General features: G+C 39.3%; 1 protein-coding gene across 1 annotated transcript; it reads left to right on the top strand.

Annotated features, from left to right (window-relative positions):
- The first annotated feature begins 485 nt into the window (after window positions 1–485).
- Window positions 486–24,336, top strand: zgc:162200 (uncharacterized protein LOC558638 homolog). The gene is made up of 10 exons (XM_017467833.3): window positions 486–718; window positions 1,893–2,167; window positions 9,523–9,735; window positions 11,054–11,206; window positions 12,197–12,658; window positions 13,755–14,606; window positions 15,850–16,023; window positions 18,016–18,167; window positions 19,687–20,029; window positions 21,863–24,336. The coding sequence occupies exons 2-10, from the start codon at window positions 1,949–1,951 to the stop codon at window positions 21,866–21,868; spliced, it is 2,574 nt and encodes an 857-aa protein (XP_017323322.1). The 5' UTR covers window positions 486–718; window positions 1,893–1,948; the 3' UTR covers window positions 21,869–24,336.
- The last annotated feature ends 1,222 nt before the right edge of the window (window positions 24,337–25,558 follow it).

The raw sequence follows: 25,558 nt of genomic DNA, 5'->3' as shown, positions 1-25,558 counted from the left end.
CAAATGTATCTATATTAATTTACTTTAGAAACACTTACAATACAAGAAATATTTGTAAGAATATTAGAAAACAAATGGCAAAGATTTTGTGCGATATATATTGCTTTTTTAATGTTATTAAAATGTTATTTAAAAAAATAATAATTACCTAATTAACCTTGCTTTAAAAAGTTACCCTTATTAACCAGTCGTTTTTTGCCTTTAAGTCTATTCACGGCTCATTTGAAGATTTCGGTTTTATACATAGTTTTTATTATGGCACGGGAAATGATTCACGTCGCTTTGTTTAGATATTTCTTGAAGTCTTCATTCCGGTTAAAACACTTTACTTTGCCTTCCCACCGAAAAGGGCGCTCTGGTTTAGTCTCATATCACTCCTTACTTCCTAAATAGGTGCGCTGTACAAGGCAAAAGATAATAGTTCTTCCATTCTAACTAGTGCACTGTCTGTCCAATAGGATTGGATTACGGCTCTGACGTTGTCAAGGAAGCGCTGAAGGAAGAAAGAGCCGGTCATTCACTATTGAACTGCAGCTCGGTGCGCGCGAAGGAGGAGGAGGAGGTGGAGAGCAGGGGCTGTGAATTTAACAGGAATATTTCTCATCCTTCGCTTTATAAAGTCCGGCTCTTGTTGTATATAGCTTTGGAAATATCTACAGCCTGTCATATTTTTACACGTTAGAGGAGTTTGTAAACGCTGAGGACGAATTTCAGACGGGTAAGAATCCGGTTAACTGGGTCACTAATGAATTATATATCGTAGCTAACTAGCTGGTTAAGAGTAGCATCCAGACCTGCTAGCTAACTGTTTGGGTGGGTGTCTTATATTAAAAACGGCTTATGTCTGGTGCATAGCATCGCAGCTAGCGTTTATTCGATATTCAACATTAGCTTGTTTAAAATAGCGAACGTAGATATTTTATTTTGTTTTATTAGGTTAAGCTCGACTAATTACACATTACACCCTCAGACTGTCATTTCATCTTGCTGACAATAATTCATTACAAAGCTAGCGTGCTAACTGCTACTGTACCACCACCAGCAGTATGCCTGTATGTATCCTGATTAGCTTCATTGCTAAGAAGGAGCCCGCGATATCACATGGCTAACACCCAGATGATGCCCCAGTTTGTCCTAACACAACCACAGACCAGTAGCTCAGCTGTCTATCACATAACAGTTAATGTTATGTTATATCTTGCTAATTGTAATGTCATTTATTTTTGCCTTCTATTAGAAAAGCGCATCCATTTTGAGCTAACGTTTAGCTACCTGACTAAAGCTGTAAATAACACTGCTTAGCTTGTTTCAATAGTAAAATGTCACTATGCTCACTTAAGATCTTATTTAAAGTGCAAGGTTTAAAACAGACTTTTACTCCCAGGAGAATGACAGCCATGAAAGAAAATATTATGACAGAGCTTTAGAGGAGGAGGAATGATATATCAATATAATAATAATAAGTCGAATAAGAGTCGTTATTAATATGTACGTTACTCTTAACCTGCTCAAGTAAGATTGTGTTTAATTTGAAACTGTAATAAATGCCTTGTTGGTTGCATCATTTACTTAAGGGTGCCCAAACTTTTGCACTTGAACGTCCATTTGGCAGTCCATTGAGAACATCCCAGTGAAAGTAACTGAAAGTCTTTTAAGCTGCTAAATGAAATCCTATTCTGTAAATCCGTGATAAAGGAGACCGTGTGATAAAATGCTCTCGATAGTCGCAAGTATTTACCTTCCTACTAAACTGATACATTCCTGCGGTGTGTATGTGTAATATAGGCTTTTTTTAATTTTTTTTTTTTTTTTTATAAATGACCTTGTAAGATGATTACATGAGCCTCGTGCATGCAGGCGAGTCTTACAGTAAACCCTCTGTCGCATGGCAGGGCCATGAGGGAGCAGGCGTGACCAGAGTGTCCCGGAGTACTGTGTAAGGAGGAGGATGCAGGAGGAGGAGGACATGGAGGCGACCAGAGGAGCGAGCCTCATGGCTGAAGTGGAGCGGCTCTCTGCCGAGCTCCAGGAGGCCAATGAGGAGAAGCTGCAGGCTGCACGCTACGGCCTGGCCGTGTTAGAGGAGAGCGCCGCTCTCAAGACCAAACACAGCCAGCTGGAGGAGGAGCACGAGACCCTCAAACTGGAGGTCCAGCAGCTCCGTGAGGTCAGTTCACACACACCCCGAATGGGCATGGGAGATGGGGAACAAAGCGATCTGTAAAATTGGGAAAGAGCTAGACAGATGGTGTTTGTGGCTCCAGGGAGGGGTTTTGCAGAAAGGGTGTGGATCTAAAGGGAACAGCTGGACTCCTTCAGTGGCCGTCTGGCAGAATTTAAACAGATTGCCAAGATTACAGTCGCTCTAACATGTGTGAATGTCATGTTCACATACTCGGCATGCTTTTATTCTTTTCTATTTATTTATTGCTCAATACTTATTTTTTTAACATGATGGCTAACTGCTGTTTTGGAAACGACATTGTGTGTACAAGTACTTATAATTAAAAATGATCTGCTGTGAGCTGACTGACTGATGTGAGACGTTCCCACTAAGAGTAATGTAACAAACCTTGCATATAAAAGCGCTGTTGAATTCTCTTTTCTGATTGGTCAAATGACACGTTTATATTAATGCACTCGTTATAGTATGTTTACATTTCTATAGTGGCTACTTACACAGGAACTTGAATGGCGGACACCCCGCATAAAGGGATTTAAAAAAAAAAAAAGATTTAAAAAGTGTTTAATTGTTGTTTATCTAGTATTCAGATGGAGGCTCTAATGTTGGTGCTTTAATAACATTCAGAGATAAATCTATAACATTCGACACATGAAAGTTTCTCTTTAGGAGAGAGGACATGCTGCATTAACTTTAAAAGAGAAAGAAAGAGAGGCTGGTGATGGAACGACTTTGTTTATAGCTGCCCTATCGTAATTGATAACTGAAATTAGCTTGTTTATATTGTTTTTCCACGTTGTTGAATAAGCTATTTCACATAAAGAATGTTTACATATAGTCCACAAGACAAGATAATAGCTGAATTTATAAAGATTACCCAGTTCAAAAGTTTACGTACCCTTGATTCTTTAATACTGCATGTCGTTTTCTAGATGATCCACGACTGTTTGTTTGTGTTGTGATAGTTGTTCATGAGTCCTTTGTTTATCCTGAGCAGTTAAACTGCCCACTGTTCTTCAGAAAAATCCTCCAGGTCCTGCACATTCTTTTGCTTTTCCAGCATCTTCTTTTGAGTACATTTGACCCCTTTCCAACAGCGGCTAGATTATGTTGAGACCCATCTTTTCACGCTGAGGACAACTGAGGGACTCGTACACAACTATTACATAAGGTGCAAAAATTCACTGATGCTCAAGAAGGCAACACGATACATTAAGAGCCAGTCACAAGTTTTAAATAGTATTAACATTTTTGGTTAAACTTCATGCAGAAATAGTAAAACTAAGTAATGGATATAAACCAACCTACTAATATTGTTTAATATCAACTGTAAGACAAATCTACTGTACCTGCTTCACCAGACAAGTGCACTCGCCTTTAATAAAGCCCTCATTTAAAGTCTGAGAGGATGACTAAGTTCTTAAATACAAAGATTCAGGTATTTGATGGAACATTAATAAAATGTTTTTAAAAAAAATGCGTTCAAGAACATTTTGTATTCCAAGGCATGTTTCAAACTCTGTATGTAGCAGTACAATCACAGTATGATATTTTGTTCGCAATTGTGCTGTCCCAGTTTGTAAAGACTGTACACATAATTACGTTTCAGTTATCATAATCATATTTCAGAGAACTGTGTATTGATGCCAATATTCAGACTGCATTAATACCTGTTCAACATAAGTCAACCCCAGTGCCAGTTTAATTTAGCATGGTGTTATAGCATTTTGATGAAAGTTTCTGGCCAGTTCATATTGTCATGATATGGCCTTTCCTCATGTCAAAGCCTGATATTACAGTGCCCTCCACTAATATTGGCACCCTTGGTAAATGTGAGCAAAGAAGTCTGTGAAAAATTGTCTTTGTTTTAACCTTTTGCTCTTTTGTTAAAAAAAGAATTCACGAAAATACTTTACTCTCATAGATATCAATCAATTGCAAGCAAAACACATCTTTATATATATATATATATATATATATATATATATATATATATATATATATATATATATATATATATATATATATATATATATAAATCTTTGTTAAATATAGGTGTGCAACAGTTATTGGTACCCTTTTAGTCAATACTTGGTGCTACCTCACTTTGCCAAGATAACATCTCTAAGTCTTCTCCTATAATGCCTGATGAGGTTGGAGAATACATGGTAAGTGATCTGAGACCATTCCTCCATACAGAATCTCTCCAGATCCTTCAAATTTCCAAGGACTCTCCTCTTCAGTTCACCCCACAAATTTTCTATGGGTTTTAAGTCAAGGGACTGGGGTGGCCATGGCAGGACCTTGATTTTGTGGTCAGTAAACCATTTTTGTGTTGATTTTGATGTATGTTTTGGATCATTGTCCCTCTGGAAGAATCAACTACGCCCCATTTTCAGCTTTCTAGCAGATGCAGTCAGGTTTTCATTTAATATCTGTAGATATTTGATAGTCCATGATGCCATGTATCCTAATAAAATGTCCAGGACCTCTGGCAGTAAAACAGCCCCAAAAAATTAAAGAGCCACCACCATATTTAACCATGGGCATGAGGTACTTTTCCATATGGCTACCTCTGTGTGCACCAAAACCACCTCTGGTGTTTATTGCCAAAAAAACTCTATTTTGGTTTCATCGGACCATAGAACCCGATCCCATTTGAAGTTCCAGTAGTGTCTGGCAAACTGAAGATGCTTGAGTTTGTTTTTGGATGAGAGTAGAGGTTTTTTTTCTTTTTCTTGAAAGCCTTCCAAACAACTTGTGGTGATGTAGGAGACTTCGGATTGTAGTTTTGGAGACTTTCTGACCCCAAGACGCAACTAAGACTGGAGATTTTTTGGCCACTTGAACCATCCTCTTCACAGTGTGTTGAGACGATATAGACACTCATCCAATTCCAGGTTGATTCATAACAATTCCAGTTGACTGGAACATCCTAATTATTGCCCTGATTATGGAAATGGGCATTTTAAATGCTTGTGCTGTTTTCTTATAGGCACTTCCCATTTTGGGAAGCTCAACAACCTTTTGCTGCACATCACAGCTGTATTCCTTGGTCTTACCCATAGGTATGAATGACTAAGGGAATTTGGCCTATGTGTTACCTCATATTTATACCCCTGTGAAACAGGAATTTCCTGTTCCTCGTCACCCAGATATACTAAAAAATGTAAAATATCAATGGAAATATACTTCAAATATATTTTTCTCATATGAATTCATATTTAACAAAGATTTTCTTTTTTTGTAAACCTGTTTTGTTTGATATCCAGGAGAGTAGAGTATTTTTGTGAATTTTTATTTTTTTTTTAACAAAAGGTTAAAAAGTAGTTTTTCGCAGCCTTCTTTGCTCATATTTACCAAGGGTGTCAATATTAGTGGAGGGCACTGTATATTATATCACCAGCTCAATTTACACACAAAAAAAAAACGTGTTTCGCTGTCTCACTGTCTAAAGGTGGATTTTGGTGTTTGTCAACGGATGACGTGTCCTAGACAGGTTTTCCTATGATTTTATTATCCTGCAGATGGACACAGGTCATGATATCTGTCCTATTTGTGCTAACAATTATTTATCAAACTGCATTACAGGACTCCAGCAAACTTGCTTTCTCATCCTTCTCTCAGTTTCTTGCACAAGTTGAATTTTTAAATTGCTCTCGTCATTCGCCAGGTTTATAGAGCCTAATGAATTCTAAATAAACTCGCAGACTAAAACAAGGCAGTTGACGTCATAAAGTCTGTTGATGGAATGATGGGCAGCCTGTTTAGAATATCCTAGCTTGTGCATTCATATGTCATAGAACAATTTTGAACCTCCCTAAAATGAGCCAAGATGGCATTCATAGGGTTGGGCAAGGAGCGGAAGTTTCTCGTCATTCCATCACCTCCCTCATAGAGAATGGTATGAAATAAATGTGTAATACAATGTGGAATTGTAAACGCAGTTTAACAGTGACCCATCAGCAGTGGAATTGTAGTACATGCCCAAATACTTTTGTGTTAAAGTGATATTTGTACCACAGTACTGTTGAATTCTCAAATCTGATTGATCAGAAGCTGTTGATTAATTTTCTCTAACAGGAGCTCTGACTGTAGTTCTATCTGCAAGTCAGTTCACTGGTTTATATTAATATGCTCGTTCTAATCCATTATAGTTTCTATAGAAACTATTTACATGGTGATTTATATGGTGGACGCGCCGCATAAACAGATTTCTTAAAAACATGTAATTGTTAATATAGTGATGTTTTTTGTCTGGAGATTTATTTATAGATTTGTTTACCATTTTTGGAAGGAGTCTGCATTGTCATAGTTACAGCTTCACCTCTGCTACGAAGCTCAAAATTTTATGTCACGGGAGAATCTTCAGAGATTTTTGCTGTTTTTTTGGTAACATGACGTTTGTTTGTTTTTTTGTTTCATTAACTTCAAGAAAGAGAATAAGAACGCGAGGCAGGTGAGGGAACGACTAGGGATTGGTGATCTAGACTTAAAACTATATCACAATATTTCAAGGTATTTTTTTTTTTTTGGTAACCACATTTGTCAATGTGAAATTGGTAACATTCAATAGTAACACATCAACATTTAATCTTGAGAGCATACAGCATCAGCATACAGTCCTGAGAGCCGTGCAAACTAGGGATGTCCCGATACCAAAAATCTAGTAGTTAGTATCGATACCATCAAAAGTACACGATACTCGATACCAAAGTCGATACCACAGTGTGGTTTTAAAAAAAAATTATACATTAAACATACAATTAAACATTTTTTTTAAAAATCATCAAAAATTCCTTGTGGACATCCTCCTCTGGCTAATACTGGCAAAAAGAGAGAGAGGGGGGATATTTTAGTTATCAAACACTGTCTGACAATGACTAATAAAACAGTGGCGGCCACAAGCGCTAAGGTGCACTACTAAACACACACACACACACCCCTTTATACTCTGAATGCAAGGTTACATGTTGCGGACAGGATACGGGCTGAATGGCGTTGCATGGTGACCCATTACGAGGTAGTTTATAACACTGCAATGCGATTTTGTTGTTAACAAATAACTGGCTATCGCTAACATTACATGGAGCATAACGTTAGCTGGTTTCACGGCCACAATGCCAGCTGCCTCAAACAAACATAATATAGGGCCCATCTTTCAGGTACTTCGCCAAATTCGATGTGTTTCCTCGCTTTGTTTGAAATGAACGATAGCAGCGGTTGCACACCGGCTTCAGAGCATCAATTATGTTTGTTTTCATCTGCCTCGAATGTGAAGTATTTCCATATTTGACCCTTACCACCTTTCCTCTCAACAAGTCAGGGCGGACCTGAACTTGTCACCATCTTCTGTAGTTTTTCCCATGTGTGTAGGCATTCTCCTTCTTTACCACTTGTGGACCAACTAAAACACTTGTGCGTATTTGCTGCCCCTTTCAGTTCTGGAAGAATTGCAACCTCAGTAACTTCATTAAGAACGGTACCTACGCTACTGCAGAAAAACAAGTACGTTTTAACAATGTTGGTACTGACTTGATACCGAAGTATCGGTTCTCGGTTCTAGTGCAAACACAGACATTGATCCAAAAAAGTACAACTTAATCCTGGCCATCATCAAATACTAAACTATACCAATTAAGTAGGCTAAAAAATAGAATATGCATTTTATTCTCAAATTAAAATTCCAATGGAAATGCAAGTACTCGCAGGATTCATAATCTAACCCCAAGAAAAACAAATGGAAATGTTGTATCTGAACCGCTTCCATATTATGGAGGAAGCTCCTTTTTTGGGGATTAATTCTTAAACGTCTAGGGTTGGATCTCCGCCTTCCGCCATGCTTGTTCTTGTTCTGTGTGTGCGCGATGCCCATTGCCAAACATGTCATCAACTATATCATCAATCTCACAGGATAGCAAATTTATAGGCATGTTTTCAAGACCTGTCTCTCATACCTATTCCAAGTAAAGGGTATGCTGTCTATAGTAGTGTTTACAGTTAAATGACTGAATTATGTGAATTGAATAAAGGGTGGATAGTAGTGGTGATTACCAGAGCATGAAATCTAGAAAGTAGTACAGAGAAATGTTCCTGTAAGTGGGACGTGGTAGAAGGGCAGCATGTCTGTGTTAAATGGCTTGGAACATTAAGCCATAAAGACAAGGCACCAGATCAGCTGAGCTTTCTCCTCCTTTTCTCAATGTCTGAGCCATTCATTCTAAAGGCGCCACTCTTAACCTGTTTTTACCACATTTCTCTCACTCAAGGTTTGTCCTGCATGTTGAGAAAAGAATGGGACAGGGTTTATAATGCCTGACCTATTCAGACCCAATTCAGTCCATAGTAATACATCACAGTGTTATGGTGTAAATTTGTTCGTGTCGAGTTCAAGAGAGACCTTGTTGTTGGATCATGTGATCCTGAGATCCTACGGTTCCTTAGTTGTCAGTGGATTGAGAATGTGCGGTCACAGGAGTAACAGGGAGACTCTCTTCAGCAAGTCCGAATGCATGGTTTTGTTTTCTTTGTTGGACATGTATTCTCATTGTTTGAAATCTTGTTGAGAATTTTTTGGGTTCTTGCAGCTAGTGGCACAATTTTATTATTTTTCTGATTTCAGTTGCACTGCAGAGAAGGTGGTCGAGTTGACTAATTATGAAATCAGTTATTCATGCTTGTAAATGTACTAGTACATGTATATGTACAGTATTGTGCAAAGGTCTTATGCAAATACAAAGAAATGCTGTAGAGCAAAGATGGCTTAAAAATAATGAAATGAAATGATTTTCCATTAAACAAAATATAAAATAATAACAAAATAAACACACAAACAAAAATAAAATACTATATAAAGAGCAGTAAACAGTAATAAATGAAACTGAAATGAAATCAGTATTTGTTGTGACGACCCTTTGATTTAAAAAAAAATAGGGTAGAATTAGTGCAGTTTTATAAGGAAAAGAGCTGAATGTTTTACTAAGCATCTTGCAGAACCAGCCACGGTTCTTCTGGAGATTTTGACTGTCGCACTTGCTCCTTATTTTTGCAGCAAAACCCAGCAGCTTTCTTTATGTCTTTGACTGAAAAGTGGTCTCTTGCATAATATGCTACTTTCTTTACTGACATACAAACATTTTTCTGTAGCATTTAATTTTGTGCTGGAAAACTAATGGTTGGGAATTTAACAAACATCTATAACAAAGTTTGTACTTAAAATTTTTTTTTAAAAAAAACAACAAAAAAAAAAAACAAAAAACAAAAAAATAGGGTGCCTAAAACTTTTGCACAGTACTGTGTGTGTCTGTGTGTAACATATATATGTGTGTGTGTTTGCGCAGGCACTGGTCGACACGGTGAGCAGCCATAAGCGTGCAACAGCAGATGGGCAGTGTCGAGAGGAGAATCTGCTTCAGGAGACTGCCAGTAAGGAGGCTGCCATGGCAACGCGGATGGAGGAGCTGCATACGGAGCTTAAGCAGGCCCGAATGGCGCTGGCCAACAGCACTGCTGAAAATGAGAGGTTGGGCGGGCTCTCTGCTCAGCTGAAGAAGGTGACACACATGCATCTGATGTTACTCAGTAGTTTTGTCCCCCCCCAAAGCTCACATTTGGATCACACAATAAAATGATTTCCATTTGATCATTTATATCTTTAGTGCTTATACCTTTTTTCTTTCCATGAATGTGGAATTGTTGTAGCAGTCTCTGCTCAGTCCAAGTCAGATTTTCAGATGTTCAGGTCTGCAAAAAAGAGCAGAAATGCTTGTAAAAGTGCCTCTGACAAATCACATGGTGTGAGAGGGAATGAGATCTGATCGTAGGTGTGTCTTTTACAGGTATTGTAATTCAAACCCAGGCTCAGTTTCAGTTTCTGCTGGAATAAGAGATCAAGGTCACTCACAGCTGACTTGGCAGCTTTAAGAGAAAAGTGTTTCTTTGCACAGATGGTGTTAGTTGTATATGGTTGAACTCACACTCCACCACTTTAAGCTCCGGTAGGGAGCATGATGTGTGTGACCGCATATGTGTGTTGACCTGGGAAATCCCCCACATGCTGAAATTTTGACATTTTTATCTGTATGTGGTTCTGATACTATTGAAATGTGTTTCTCTTTTGCATATATCTCAAATAGTAGTGAAGCATTCACAGTATAACTTTTTATAATGGTCAGTATAATGGTGAATTGTCAAAGAAGACATCGTTTCTGTTTTGATCACGATGTGATGATGCAGGAGAATTGCGGTCATTTTGACAGCCAATATCCGATTACATGCTGAACTGATGAGGCTTGAGTGGATTGGATTTCAGTATGGCACATAGATATCCAACAACTTGATCAAAGCTTGAGATTCATTAGGTGAGGAAATCACATTTCGCTAACAAGGTTTTGGACCGAATTCAGATGTCTAATCTGTTTAACTGGCCTGCTCTGATCTTTGCAGGCAACCTGGTTTAAAAAGTAAATGAAAACATGTACACATTGTTGTGGTGAAATACATTTATGGTTTCTTAAAGTAGAGGTGTCCGTGTAGGGAGAAAAACTTGATTTTGATCAAAATGCTAAAATAGAGAGTGTAAAATATGAGGGGTCTATATATATATGTGTGTGTGTGTGTAATATGTGTGTGTGTGTGTGTGTGTGTGTTTTTTATATTTTTATATATATATATATATATATATATATATATATATATATAGAGAGAGAGAGAGAGAGAGAGAGAGAGAGAGAGAGAGAGAGAGAGAAATAGATAGAGGATATGATATAATAAAAATATAGCATTATTCAAGGGGCTGGCAGTCTTGTAAGATCTGTATCCTCAGTATTAATCTGACTGGGTTTGTTTTTTTGTGTGTCTCTCTTGCTGTAGGAGTGTGATGGTTTGGAGGCTGAGAAGACTCGTGTCAGAGAGGAGTTGAAGGAATTTAAGGTTCGCGAACTGCAGCAGCTTCAGGACAACACTGAACTGGAGGAAGAGAACATCTCCTTACAGAAACAAGTCTCTGTGCTCAAAGAGAACCAGGTGTGTGTGTGTTGTGGGCTGGGTGTTAGAACACTTGCTTTGATATGCAGCTGTCACCTAATGTGTGATACTCAAGAGACTTGAAGCTGGGAAGTTGCTGTGTAACTGTGGGCAGTGCCGCAAGTTGTCTCCTCGTCTTTGCTCCATGAAGTCAGCCTTTGTTGAGAGGGATTGGCGAGAGGTGTCTTGTGACAGTTAGTCAGTGTGTGTGTGTGTGTGTGTGTGTGTGTGTGTGTGTGTGTGTGTGTGTGTGTGTGTGTGTGTGTGTGTGTGTGTGTGTGTGTGTGTGTGTGTGTGTGTGTGTGTGTGTGTGTGTGTGTGTGTGTGTGTATGTATGTATGTAGTCCTCACTAATCAGGGCATCACAACTGCTCCTATTGTAGGAGCTGTGTTCTCAGCTCTTACTGAGAATAGCCCTCTACTCAGTTTGTCTGCATAACGGAAAGGATATTTTTTTCTAACTGTCAGGCTCACAGACGCGACCTCACCCGAAGACTCTCTTCACATTAGCACTTCTTAACATCACCGTTTCAGTGCACTCAGGGTAAAACTGGTTAGACTAGAAAAACAGTCTAGAACAGTCAGACTATAAAACAAGTGTGATATGGGTTTATGTCTGATCTCTCTGGAAACTTGAATAGGGAGTTTGATAAAGCCAAAGCTGTGATCATTATTTCAGGGCAACGGACATTCTGAAATGTTTTGAGTCAGAGTAGATTTTCCATTATGCCAAGTTTTGTATGATGACCCTGGAGTTATGCTAGTTAGTGTGTAGTCTCGCATACATTTTTTAAAAAAGTTTTTGTTTTCCCAGAAGTTGATGAGAATACAACCTTTTACGATGATGGCCAGAAAAGTGTACAAAAGACCCCATGGGCAGAGCAGACTAATGACTGACTGATCAGTGATTCACTAATTATAATTTTTTCCCCCTCTGCTCATCCAAGTAAGCATACACAGTGAATTGATCTAGTTCTCATCTGCCCTCAGGTGGAGTTTGAGGCACTGAAGGTGGAGCTCTCACAGAAGGATGAGGAACAGGAGCTTCTGCGAGCGCAGCTGGAGGAAGCTGGGCGGCTGCGCGAGATTGCTGAGAGGCAGCTGGACGAGGCCCTTGAGGCCCTAAAGGATGAGCGTGAGCAGAAGAACAGTTTAAAACGGGAGCTAGCTGCTCACACGCTCAACCCGTTTGACTCTGTGGTGCACCTGGACCTGCAGATGGACGACAGCCTGGATGGAGATCGGACTGCAGAGGAGAAGGAGCGGGGAGATAAAGAGGAAGAAGAGCAGGACAGTGGCTACAACCACTCGAAAGGAAGCGAGAAGCAGCGTTGCTCTACTCCCAGGAACCGTGATGTGTTCCTTCGGCCTCAGGCTCCAGGACTGGTGGCTGACCTGCTGAGCGAACTCCATCTGTCCGACACTCAGAAGCTAAAACAGCAGCTGCTGCAGGTGGGCCACACATTAAAATTTCACAAGGAAGGATATTGAATCACTTTCCTTAACATCCTTAACTGCCACTAGGTATGTTGGAACCTTTTGAGGGTTGGATACACTCGTACATTGTTGTTTTGTAAAGCTGGATTTCTGTCTTAGCTGGCAATGAACCAAACTGTCAAAAGAAATAAAGAAGCCTCCCCCTACACAAATGCGCGCGCACACACCATATTTAAAATGCTTATGTTGTGACATAAACAGAGAAAATTGACATAGCAAAAAAGTATTTTTGCATGTGCAAATTATACACGCTTCATTTAAGCTGTTTATAAGCTATAAGAGGACCTTTTCCGCAACCAAATCTCACTTTTTTTTTCCTTTCTCAAATCAAAGCAAAAGTGATTTAAAGAGTCTTCAGCTGTTTAAGCCCATTGCCTTTCGTGACTTTATGAGGCTTGAAATCTGCTTCCCGTCTTTAAACCACATCCTGTTCAAGATCTTGTACACGGAAGGCTCTTAACAGGCCTTGAAAGTGCTTTGAAATAGCTTATAACCATCTGCTCTTTTCAATAGATGGATGGATGAGAAGCAAGATTAGCCAGGCTAGGTTTTTTTTTTTGTTTATTTCTTTAAACAATCGGCGGCTTTTTTGGTTAATATTATGTAGCCCTCTAGACAGCTTCTACAGATGTCTACTTATGATGTTACAACTGAATCGGTTTCTTCTATATAGAATTTACATGTCATTTCCACAAAAATGTTATTAGATAACAGAAAGGGCACTGAGGCACCTACATTTTTACCTCTTCAAACAATGAATGTGCAAATTGGAAACACCCCAACACATGTGCTCACCTCCTTCACTTGGCAAACTTTCGGTGCCTGTTTGTGCAAAAACAGCTGTAGTGGCTGTTTTTGCATTTTGACCACGCTGCGATGATAACATTTTACAAAATTTACTTTAATGCATCTCATAACACTAAACCAACCATGAAATACAGGTCAGTAAAACAAAAGTATCCTATAATCTTTAAAAATTGTGGAATTTTATGAAAGAAGTCAACATACGTTTGTCCTGCGTCACTATGATAGCATGTTTTTGTCACTGCAGGTGGAGAGGGAGAAAGCAGTTCTGGCCAGTTCGGTCCAGGACCTACAGGAGTCACTGGCCCAGTCTAAAGTGGCTCTGGATGAGCACAAAGTGAAGGTGGAGCAGCTCTCGCAGCGTTTGGAGGTCCTGCAAGGTTGCTCCACTTCTTCCAACCCCCTGTCTGGGACAAAAACCCAGGAGCAGAATGGAAACAATGAGCCAGTGAATGAGGATGATCTGGAGCTGGATGCCAAGAGTGCAGAGGTGCTTGAGAAGCGCATGCGTGCAGCCAATGCTGAGCTTATGCAGCTGCGCGACGAGCTGAAGGAGGCAGGCGAGCGCTGCCGGGCCCTGGAAGAGCGCCACCTGCTGGAGAAGGAGCGCTGGAGAGCCGAGGCACAGGAACTGGCCGACAAGATCCGCCAGTGCATTGCCGCCAGCCGCCATGACCAGGAACGCATCGGTCAGCTGGAGCTTGAGATCGGAGCCACACGACGTGTCGCCAGCGACTCCGAATGCCACCTGAGTGCCACACAGGAGGAGCTGCTGGCCTTTTCTGAAGAGTTGGCCAACCTCTACCACCACGTTTGCATGTGCAACAACCTCACACCACGTCGCGTCACACTGGACTACTACCGTGATGGAGCACGAGGCGGGAGAAGGCACCACCATGGATCGTTCCGGAAGCAGAGGAGGTCAGGAGAGGCGCTGGGGAAAGGAGCACATAGCGTAGAGTTGGACATCACTACAGCGAATGGAGACGCCTCGACAAACTGTGGAAGTGGCCCCAGCTCTCCAACACTGGACTTCAGGGACCCCACCAACGTGCGCAACCTGGTGGCTGTTATTCGCTGCCAGATTAAACACCTCCAGGTAAGCATGACGACAGTATGCATCGAGGTAATGTGTACACAGCTCACATTGTGTATTTCTGGATATACCTCCTTCTCCTCTGAATCAGCACCACTGTAGCCTACACCACTCCAAAGCCACTAGCAATACAATAGTCAGTCTGTCATAGTTAAAGGGCATGACAAGGAGATGGCATATTGTACATGATCTCATAAGCCTAGCTCATGTTGGAGCACCTAGGCCCAAATACTCATATCCATAACCAGGACTGATCACGCAGACAAATTCCTTCACAGTTGCTAATTGATGTTTATACATCTCTTCAAAATCGTATTCAGGTATTCTGTGACCAACAGTTATTCAGTTAGTCACTTGCTTTTAAGCCTTGTTCGCTTTGTTTAACCATTGAGAACACAGCTCATGCAACATGAAGTACTGTGACCAGTTGAAGCAGTCAGCTGGGATAGATGTGTGCTGTGGAACACTGTTCATCAGCCAAGCAGTGAATTCCTCCCTGAACTGCACCTGGGTACAAAAACAATCAGTCAAATGTACCAGATTGGGGTGGGGGGGGAGTTTAAAAGTGGGAAAGCATCCTTGTAATCAGTAATGTGACATAAGATGTACTAAACTGCACGCAGGGACAGCGTCAAAGCAGTTGCTACAATAAACATTAATATAAACACAAATGTATCCGCTTAATGAAAGCACTAACAATGATATAAGTGTTTGTGTGGAAAATATGTTTTATGTCGGGGTCCTGGGATACAGGTCAATGTCTTGGCTGGTGGAGTGCAGCAATGAGGTGTTTTCTGGCTCTGAACACATCATTGTTTGTATTTTGAGTAAGGAAGAGGAACGTATTGCTTGTCTTCCTGTTTCCTACCAGTGCACGACACTCTCAAGCTCTCAGCTGTTTGACCCTGGTAGTCCATGTGCCATTGCACAGTGTCGCTTGTTGTAATAGGGCTAAGGTTAAATACAAGTATATTTGTGTTTACACCACATGTTGGAACCCACATGAGTGCTGTTATGAAAATACTGGTTGTTACGATATTCATTAATGCAGTTTTGCATTGAGTTTGCATTCAGTTCTATTTTTTAACTCTTCTAGCTTATTTAACTGGTTATTTGAGATTGTGAGATTGAGAAGTGTCCTGACACTTTTTTAAATGGAGCGTTTTGTTAAGCCTGTATTGCCAACTGAAAAGAGGGAAACTTTTTTTTTTTTTTTTTTAAATATATAAATCTTTTGTTTTTTCAGGTGGCCGTTGACCTGTGCAGGCAGCGTGGTGGCTTACCCTCCTCTGCATTAGGGGGCAGCACTGAATCTGACCGTGAAGCTCTGCTCGAGGAGGTGCTGAAGCTCAAGTCTCTTCTAAGCACCAAGAGAGAGCAGATCGCCACACTCAGGACTGTCCTAAAGGCAAACAAACAGGTACGCAGGTGATGTCTGATGTCTGACTGGCTTCCACTAAACACCGTTACCTGTTGAATACTGGAATATGTTGGTACATGTATGTAGGGTTTAGAATGCATTGTCAAGATGCATTGTGGGATTAATCCACTATAATGTCTGTTTCATTGGGTGGATAAAGGAAATACTGTTTTTGGTTTGGTTGTCAGAAAGTGAGGGCACCTGCAAGAGTTCACTTAAGAACATGGGCGGGGGGGGTGCTTTCAGGCAGTGTTCACCTGCACAAATCAGTCCAGGTTTATATGTTGATTGACTGCTTTTTTGGGGGGAGAAAATAATGCTCTTTTGGCATGTTTTTGAGTGGCCTAAGCATAATAGCGTAGTCTGATTGTAAATTGCAGAGCTCATTATACTATTTGCCTAAAGGTTGCTAGACCTGTTAATACAGAATAATTGAAATAAACATAACTGCATATCATGGCAGTGTGAAATTGTGTGAGGATGATAAAATCATTATATCACACAAGCCTAATTCGTACCAAATGTCTGACCCAGCATCAGAAGCAGTATAAAGCATCAGAAGCAATGCCTAGGAAATCTGACACTTCAAAGCAATGTGAGTCAACACTTGCCAGTTGGTGGTGGATCAATAAACCTGTCAGTTGAAACTTATCATGATGCTCATACTGCCTTTCTGCAGGTGCTCAATGCTGTTATATATATATATATATATATATATATATATATATATATATATATATATATATATATATATATATATATATATATATATATATATATATATATAATTAAAAAATATTGGGTTAATGTGTTGTAATGTGCACATCGGATCCATTTGTCATTGAAACTTGATAGTTTTTCTTTTTTTTTGTTTGCTATGTTATGGAAAGTATTTAGTAAGCACGCATTCACTTTTCAATACCACCATGTCGAGGTCTTTTGAAAGTCATCGCCTTGAGCAAACTCCGCGGGCATGAGAGCTCGTTCTGCAAGTTTTACAGTGTGTGGTCGTCTTTGTAAGAATGCGCTATGCGACCTTTTTCGGTCACTGATCTTTCCCATTGTTGGCATGATTTTATCTGAAGGAGCACTTTGATCATTTGTTGAACTACAAGCATCAGTATTCATTAACACACAATATAGAACTGTATGACATAATACTGTCATCATAAAATAGATAAAGATTAACCTTTGTTATTGATAGTTATTTTTCTTAAACAGTTTAATGAATTCAAACTTCCCAGGAATGTGTTTATGAAGGATGAACCAGGGTGCTCACAGCAGTTCATTTCCTCTAGGGATTGCATTATTTTGATAGTAGTACTATTGCACCAGGGAGGCAATATATTGTTCTGCTCCAGCACACATACAGAGAGCCTTTAACATTTGCAACTTGTACATTTTCTGCTATTTTCTCCTGTTTTCTTTTCTTATCTTATAACCTCGTAATCTTGCAATTAAAATCCATCGACAATGGCTCTGTGTGGTTTGTCAATCATATTTCCCTGGTGTCTCACAAGTTTGCTATTTAGTTTGGTATGTTTAGTCAGTAATCATGGACAAAAGAAGATGATGATTTCACAGAAGATGATGATTTAACTAATATGACAGATGTCCAATCACACCTTTTTCCCACAGCCCTTCGGCAAACGTGAGAATCTTTAATAACTTTAAAAGACAGGAGTTTGATCTAGTCCAGTGACTATATCTTGCTTCCAAAAGGTCATTGCTAGTGTTCAAAAGCTTGTTTTTCCCATGTATACACAGATATACAGCCAGTCAGATTGACAGGATCTTCAAGACCCTGAAGCATGTGGCCTGAAAAGTGTACAGAAAATACCACACACTCTGTGGCCCATGGTTGGAGCACTTTGGTCACAGGAAATGTAATATCTAGCTAAATATCCGCGACAAACAAACATTAGGTTGTTTTTCTATTATTTACGTACTTTATTAAACATTAAATTTTATGATCAAATTATTCTATTTCAGACTGCTGAGCTGGCTCTGAGCAACCTGAAGACCAAGTACGAGACTGAGAAGACTGTGGTGTCTGAGACCATGCTAAAGCTGAGAAACGAGCTCAAGGCTCTGAAGGAAGACGCTGCTACTTTCTCCTCGCTGCGGGTCATGTTTGCGAGCAGGTACAGTACATATGCCCACTCCTGAGAAGCTTAAGGTTTCAGACACTCGTGATGATGACGGGACAAGAGTGGAAAGCTGCAGAGATTAGTCAGTCTCTGCTTTCAATTATTTTGTCTGAGGAACTAGATAATCGGATTATAATCCTAACCTCTCGTCTCCCAGCGAGCTCAGCTCACATGCAGATTAACGTGCACAATTCCTTTCTCCTTCTAGCCACACTTGAGGTCCCATGGTTTAGACTGCAAATGACAGTGTCGGGACTAGGAGTGTAAATTACAAGTTTCATGACAATACGATCTAATATTGATTCTTTTATCCAGCGAGTCGATATTTGCCGATACCTCAGTAACTGCCTCGATTCGGTTGATTCAGGGGCCTGCAATCGATATTAACCGATGCGTCTATTTCACACAATCAGTAACATTTCTGTTAAATCACAGATGCAACCAAAATATATTTAGAAACTTTTCCTGAGTTTTTTTCCACTATGAGATACTAGATATTTCAGTGCCAATAAGGATGTGGCTGGAATTTAGGGAAGTGGCTGGATAAATAAAGGCCCATCTCTGGGCCAGAGTGGGACCCTTTCTTTTTTTTTCTTTTTTTTTTTTTTTCTCTCCCCTTTCCCCCCCCTCCTCGTGATTCTCCTGATTCCCGACTCCAGCTATGGTCCATCTTAAAAATTATACATGCATCAATGTTTACGCATTACATCAGTGCATCGGATCGTTGGTTATTTGATCGATACGTCAATACATATCGACAGATCTTTACACCCCTAGTAGGGACAGTGTTGAGGAAAATGTCCTGAGACAAGAGGAAAAGATTTTACATTTAATAACATTGGTATTTTAGGTATTGCTGTTAATGTGGTTAAAGAGGAACCCTAGTAGTACTTTTTACACACTATATGTGTAGTACAAATAAACTATTGTAATACATCTTTAAACATTTATGGAAAATCTGGAAGAATACCGCTTTCTTTCAGTTGTGTAATATTTGGAGGTTATATTGGATTATAGCTCTTAATCAGATATCCACCATCGTAATTGTGTTTGGCTTGCATTATGTGGGTTGATGTTTCAGTTGAAACACACAGTTGTCTTCATTGAGATTAGGTTAAAACCCATTTTGCTTTCAGAGCCTTATATTTATTTATTTCTTCTTATTTCAGCCTTCAACAGATGTAAATGGATAATGAACAGAGCTTTGTGAGCAATTATTAGAGAGCTAAAAGGCATTTCCAGTGATCAGTCTTTAATAGTTTCCCATTGACCCAAATGCAGTCAGTCAGTCAGGCTCCTTTTCCTTTGGGTCATATAGACTAGTATTGCTGCATAGAAAGATTACACGTTCCAAGCAGAGCAATCACCATTTCATTGACTTCTAATGTAGCATTTGTTTAGATATGCTGTGCTGTTTTCTTGGTAATTGATTTTAGACAAATGTTTGTTTGTTTGTTTGTTTTTTGTTTGTTTGTTTTTTTTATGCTAATTTGATCACGTCTTTCTCACTCAGATGTGACCAGTATGTTACTCAATTAGATGAGATGCAGAGACAGCTCGCTGTTGCGGAGGACGAAAAGAAGACACTCAATTCACTCCTGCGCATGGCCATCCAACAGAAGCTAGCCCTGACTCAGCGGTTAGAGGACCTGGAGGCTCCACTGCATGCCCACAGTAATGGAAGCAGCCCAAGACGCTCCCGTGCCAAGCAGCTGGCCACCAAATCGGGAAGAGCGCCACGGAGCCCCATGAGAAGTAGTCCACGTGCCAGTCCTGTGTTGGTATCATCATCATCAGGCCCTCAGGGCACGAGCGGGCATCTGAGGGTGCATTCACGCAGCCTCCATGGCAGCCCTGTAAGACCCGTGTCATCTTCTTCCTCATCCTCTTCCTCGTTTGTCAATCAGCCTCTGCCATCCACTTCCACACAAAGTCTGGTGTCTGTGTGTGTTGCGCGTGACGCTACATTCATTCGTAGTCGTGGATCAAATTTGTCTCGTTCATTAGATGACACGAAAGGCTTGGGGCCTTTTGCCACACTTTCATTACAGCCAAGGGCTACTGAGACACCGACCAAAAGCATTCGAGTCTCAGGGCCGTGCCGTGATAATACATTTATCAAAGTGCGCCGGGCATCTTTACCAGCCAGTAGGTCAACAACATCCCCTTCACGATCCGTAGAAAACCTCACCTTTAGATCCAGTGTCTACACTGCCACCAGGTCAGACACAAGAGGCCGAGTGAAAGAGGATCTGGATGCAAGAACCCATTCGAAATCTACTGTTGAGCATAGTGTAGTTCCCAAAAAGCAATCCGGCATCTCCAAATCACACTCTGTCGAGGCAACTAGTGTAAAACGGTTTTCTAGTACAAGCGCACCATCCACCTCCTCATCCAAAGCTCCACCAGCTCAGAGATGCTTGAGTGTAGCATCCTCTAGTGGTCAAACTGCTCAGTCTAGTCAGTTTAATAAACCCCAAAAATCTTCTCTCACTAGTAGTAGTAGTAGTGCAAGATCAGCTTCTAGAGTGAAGAGTCGGTCAAACTCGCGTTGTAATAACGTGGAGGAGGCATTTTTTGTTCCAAGCCAAGAGAACAGAAAGCAGCAGGATGCACTGAAAAAGCAGCACACAGGCGCTGATACAAATCGCAAACCTGCACATAACAAACGAAGTTCAGAGTCAAATAGCCGTTCCAGTAGTCGTCAACATAAACATACCAAATAAAAATAATAACTCATTTCCACTCAGGCTAATAATGGAAAAATCTCCTATGATATACAAGGTGTTATGAAAATACCTACATATACATTACCGGTCAAAAGTTTGGAGACACTCGACTGAAATGTTTATGATCCTAAAACCCTTTTGATCTGAAGGTGTATGATTAAATGTTTGAAATCGGTGTTGTAGACAAAAATATGATTGTGCCAACATATTCATTTCTTTTATTAGAAAACTAGCATTCTATTTACAAAAAAAATTTGACTGGTAGTGTGTCAATAAAAAAAGAAAAAAAAATGCCACATTTTAAATCATTTTTAAAGCATAATCTATTCAGCATAAAAAGGAAATGGAATGAAAATAGACGTTTAACTTTCAACCAGCTACTTTATACTGACAACACCCTCTATCTCAGAAAAAGCACATTTTATCATCACAGTTTTAATATTGCATCATATATTGATTTTTCTATACAAATTTGAGCACTTTAGAAATCTTGGTATCAGATCTGCTGCCACTGATGCAGAACAAAAGACAGAAATTTAGCAAACTGATAGATTAACTATAGATTAACAGTTGATGAGCAGAGACAATGAAAAATAAATTGGAATTCATTTTTAAAAAATCTTTAATGTTTGTAAAATATGCTTGAAAGGAAAAAAAGTATTAATGTGGTCAGAGTAACTTAACATTTCTATTATAATAAACTGTGTGTAACATAATAGGTACCTTTTTTTAAAATGTGCCATGGTCATTGTGCTGTTTTTTTGTTATTGTTTTTTGCTCTCTTGATGAATGCCTTTATAGTTTTATGACCATCTGCCACATAATAGCCATGCACCTTAATGTGAAATTTGGCCTAATTGCACATTTTAATTCATGCAGCTAGAACACCCCTAATTCTCTGATTGTGCATTTTTGTCACTGTCATGCGATTGATTTGTGTTTTCCGGCCTGTTTTTACAGCGGTGAATGCTCCATTCCTCCTGTCCTGCTCCAGTGTGTGTGGACCGTGTTCATGCCCAGCTCAGATCCACCCTTAACCCTCCAGACCCGACCCGACCCGATCCGACATCCACTTCATCCCACTCCAAAACGCATTGGGCTCCTCTTGTGCTTATTCTCGTCTCGTCTCGTCTATTTTTCTGTTTCTGTCTTATTGTCCGTTTTTCATGTCCTCTACCTCACTTTTTCTATTTCTCCTCTCACTGTCTTGTTGGTTTGCTCAAGTGTTGCACAGCTTTGAGGAACTGAAAGCTCACCGGAGCCTCATCTCATTTCATGATGAGCTTTCTGAAGCAAGGCAAGTTATGAAACTTGCTTTTAGTCTCATGGACATTGTAACACACCACACCCATCCCAAAAGACCAGTGTGCATTTAACAAAAAATAAATAAAAATTCCTGTCTTGTATTTAGCTGCTGTCTTCAGAGAGAGTTATGTATGAAGGAAATTAGACCCTGCTTTGTCAATTGTTCTACTACCTAGAATGACTGACAGTCCGACAGTATTAGTGCACAGCTGAGGCATGTTCAGAATGATGTTTGTGAGCTTAATTTTCAAGTGTGTTCCATTTCATACTTCATCTATAATGCACTGCTTCCGAAGCTTTGTCCTTCAGACTTCTGTATGCTTAAACTAGAAAGACCATCTTTATTGGAAAAACAGATTAATAGGAACACTTTTCATCTGCTGTACTGTACATTCAGTATGGTTGTTACGGTTTCACAGTATGAAATGACTTCTTATTACTGTCTACCCGTTTGTTTATTTGTTTTTTTTACCCAGTCAAGTGGTTTTCATCCTTTGTGTGTCTAACTGCGGCAACCCCCTCCTTCAGGACTCACCTTAAACCATAATAACTAGTGTTTCTAACTTTATCATACACAACGCACAGAAGAACATGATGTTGCTGACCAGAGCTAAATTAAACAACTATTTTCACCAAGCAGCTTATAACAATAAATACTGACTGTGTCAGAGATTTTATGGAAAAATTATTCTCATAAATATTTTTCTATTGGGATTTGATGCTTTTTTTTCCCCCCATAGGTTTTTGTATGCAAGGATTTTATACACAATTTTTCGTCAAATATTTTTCTTTAATTTTCACCACCTGCTCGTGTTTTTTTGGTTTTTTTATATGGTCTGTCAATTCAGTGATAACCTAGTTTTAAAATATCATACTATGAACCGTAACACCCCTACTCAGCATCGTAATGAATAAATGAAGTTCTGTGCAGAGGTCTGGAGGTCTCGCTGCTACCTAGAGCAAGTGTTTAAAAAAAAAAAAAAAAAATTTTTTAAAAAGGACTGTCAATATTGTCCTGTCAGAACTACTGCCAGTTTTGCAATCTTTTTACACAGGGTTAAACACAAAGCACTGTTAAAACAATTACTACTCTGTTACAAGTACAAGCAAAGCCATGTGTAGTTCTTCTTTATTATTTATCAAAGCAATAAGGCACTAGTGTTTATGCTGAAGGGAACACATCAGGTGAGAGAAACAGGATCTGGGACAGTGCCTTAATTATTTGCCGAGTTGACTGATTTTTAGGAAATTTGTCTTCAGACTTTGTAGGTACTTGTACATAATTTTGTTTGTTGAATAGTGTTTTTGTTTTGTTTTTGTTGTTTGCTTTACTGTGTACCTACAAATTGTTCTAAGCTCCTTGATTTTGACCATAACTAGCAGGACTTGGTAGCATAAACATATCGCTGTTCTTATCAGAGCAGTGATTTTGTTTATATATGTATATAATATGATTCATATTTTGTAGTTGATCGGCACATGTTGGTCAGCTACATGCCAGTGCATGCTTAAACCATGTTCCTGTATATGGGATGCTTAACCGGACAGTGGTGTGATTAAAATAATGGAATCATAGAAAGAAAATATTTTGGGATGAAGCTCCCAACTGAAACAAAGCTCTAACTTTGCGTCAAAGACTTTTATTTCTAAAATAATAATGTGCTTCATTACATTATTTAAGACTAATCAAACATGATCTTTACACACAGAAAAATTCTAACTAGTACATACTTCCCAAGTTACCCTATTTATTAAAAATGTTCACTGACACCATGATTCTGATATTTTTCCCCCACACCACTGGACGTGACCTGCATTATTACTGTGTGTATAAACAATATTGTGGCTTATAAGTATGTTTGCTTTATCACAAATTGTAGTGAAATCTCCATAAATCATACATTTCCTTGTTCAAAAAAAAAAAAAAGACAAAAAGTAACTTGTTACTTTTGTCTTGAGACTGGTCTGAAATTTGTTTTGACCTCTGAAATCCCCTCCCTCACAGTTTTAATCCACTGCTTTCCTGTTTTTTTCACTGAGCATTTCATTTTAACACAAAGCTGTAATTTTCATATGGCAGTCACTGTTTTGTGAAATGTGTAGTATAGAATAAAAGTAACTTAAGTGTCCTTGTTGTACTGGTTTATTTCTGTTCAGCGTCTGGCTTAAAAAATGAAAGGATGGGTGATGGGGTAATGTTAACTGTTTCGTATAGTAAGTGAGAGGTTTAGGAATTTAAACACATTCTAGTTCAGGAAACCCCTTTAACTGTTAAAAAAAATATAAAATGAAATAAATTTCTTAAACATATGTCTCTCAGTATAGATGTATTTTATTAACCTAATCCAACTCTTCAAGTACTAGGTTAATTATTCAAATGTGCACAATACTATTTTGTCTATTTATATGAGTCCTAGACCTTTTTGTTCCTGATCTTTCCACCAGTAGAATACATTTTTATTAAAATTTAAATGGCATAACATTCAAATATGTATTGAGGTTTGGATCAATCCCGTCATAAATATAAGAATTTAATAATAAAAATGCAATAATTTTGTAATGTCGGGTTGTGATTTCCACCACTGTAACTAAATTTAAATATTAACGCACCCCCTGGCTGTGCTTCACAGACCCTGGTCCTAGAACTGATTCAACACATGCAATGCCTCTTCTGATCCACAATGCTTTCTATTTGCAAGTATTGTTTGTAGGAATGATGAATTAATTTCTCTACTGACTGTGAGGTCATTATAAACCTGTATGACCAGTGTACAGTATATGATCTTATAAAGCGAATTGTTTTATTCATGGTTCAGGTTAGTGGTGGATCTGAAGCCTTTTAGAGCAACCCTGAATTTAAAGCAGGAATACACTCTGCATAGGATGCCACTCCATCACTGGGCAATACACACACACACACACACACACACACACACACACACACACACACACACACACACACACACACACACACACACACACACACACACACACACACACACACACACACACACAAAATTGCATACTTGTTCACAAATTGTACCTGGTGTATCAATGTTTGTTATATCTGGAACGATCTTGGCTTAGTGGAAACGACTGACACAAGAAATACATATGTTTAAAACTGAATGCTGAGTTTCAGGGAGTTGCTTCACCAGAATATTTTTAGACCACAAGTCCCCAAACCAGGTCCTGGAATACCACCTATTCCACATGATTTTAACATCTTCCCTGCTCTAACACATCTGATTCAACTGAGATATATATATATATATATATGTGTGTGTGTGTGTGTGTGTGTGTGTGTGTGTGTGTGTTTTGGATATCACATGTTCTGATCCAGTCAGGAGT

This window comes from Ictalurus punctatus, chromosome 5 (genome assembly GCF_001660625.3).
Source record: "Ictalurus punctatus breed USDA103 chromosome 5, Coco_2.0, whole genome shotgun sequence".
Classification (NCBI taxonomy): domain Eukaryota; kingdom Metazoa; phylum Chordata; class Actinopteri; order Siluriformes; family Ictaluridae; genus Ictalurus; species Ictalurus punctatus.
Note: the sequence above shows the minus strand (reverse complement) of the source record. Positions and strands in the feature narration are given on the sequence as shown.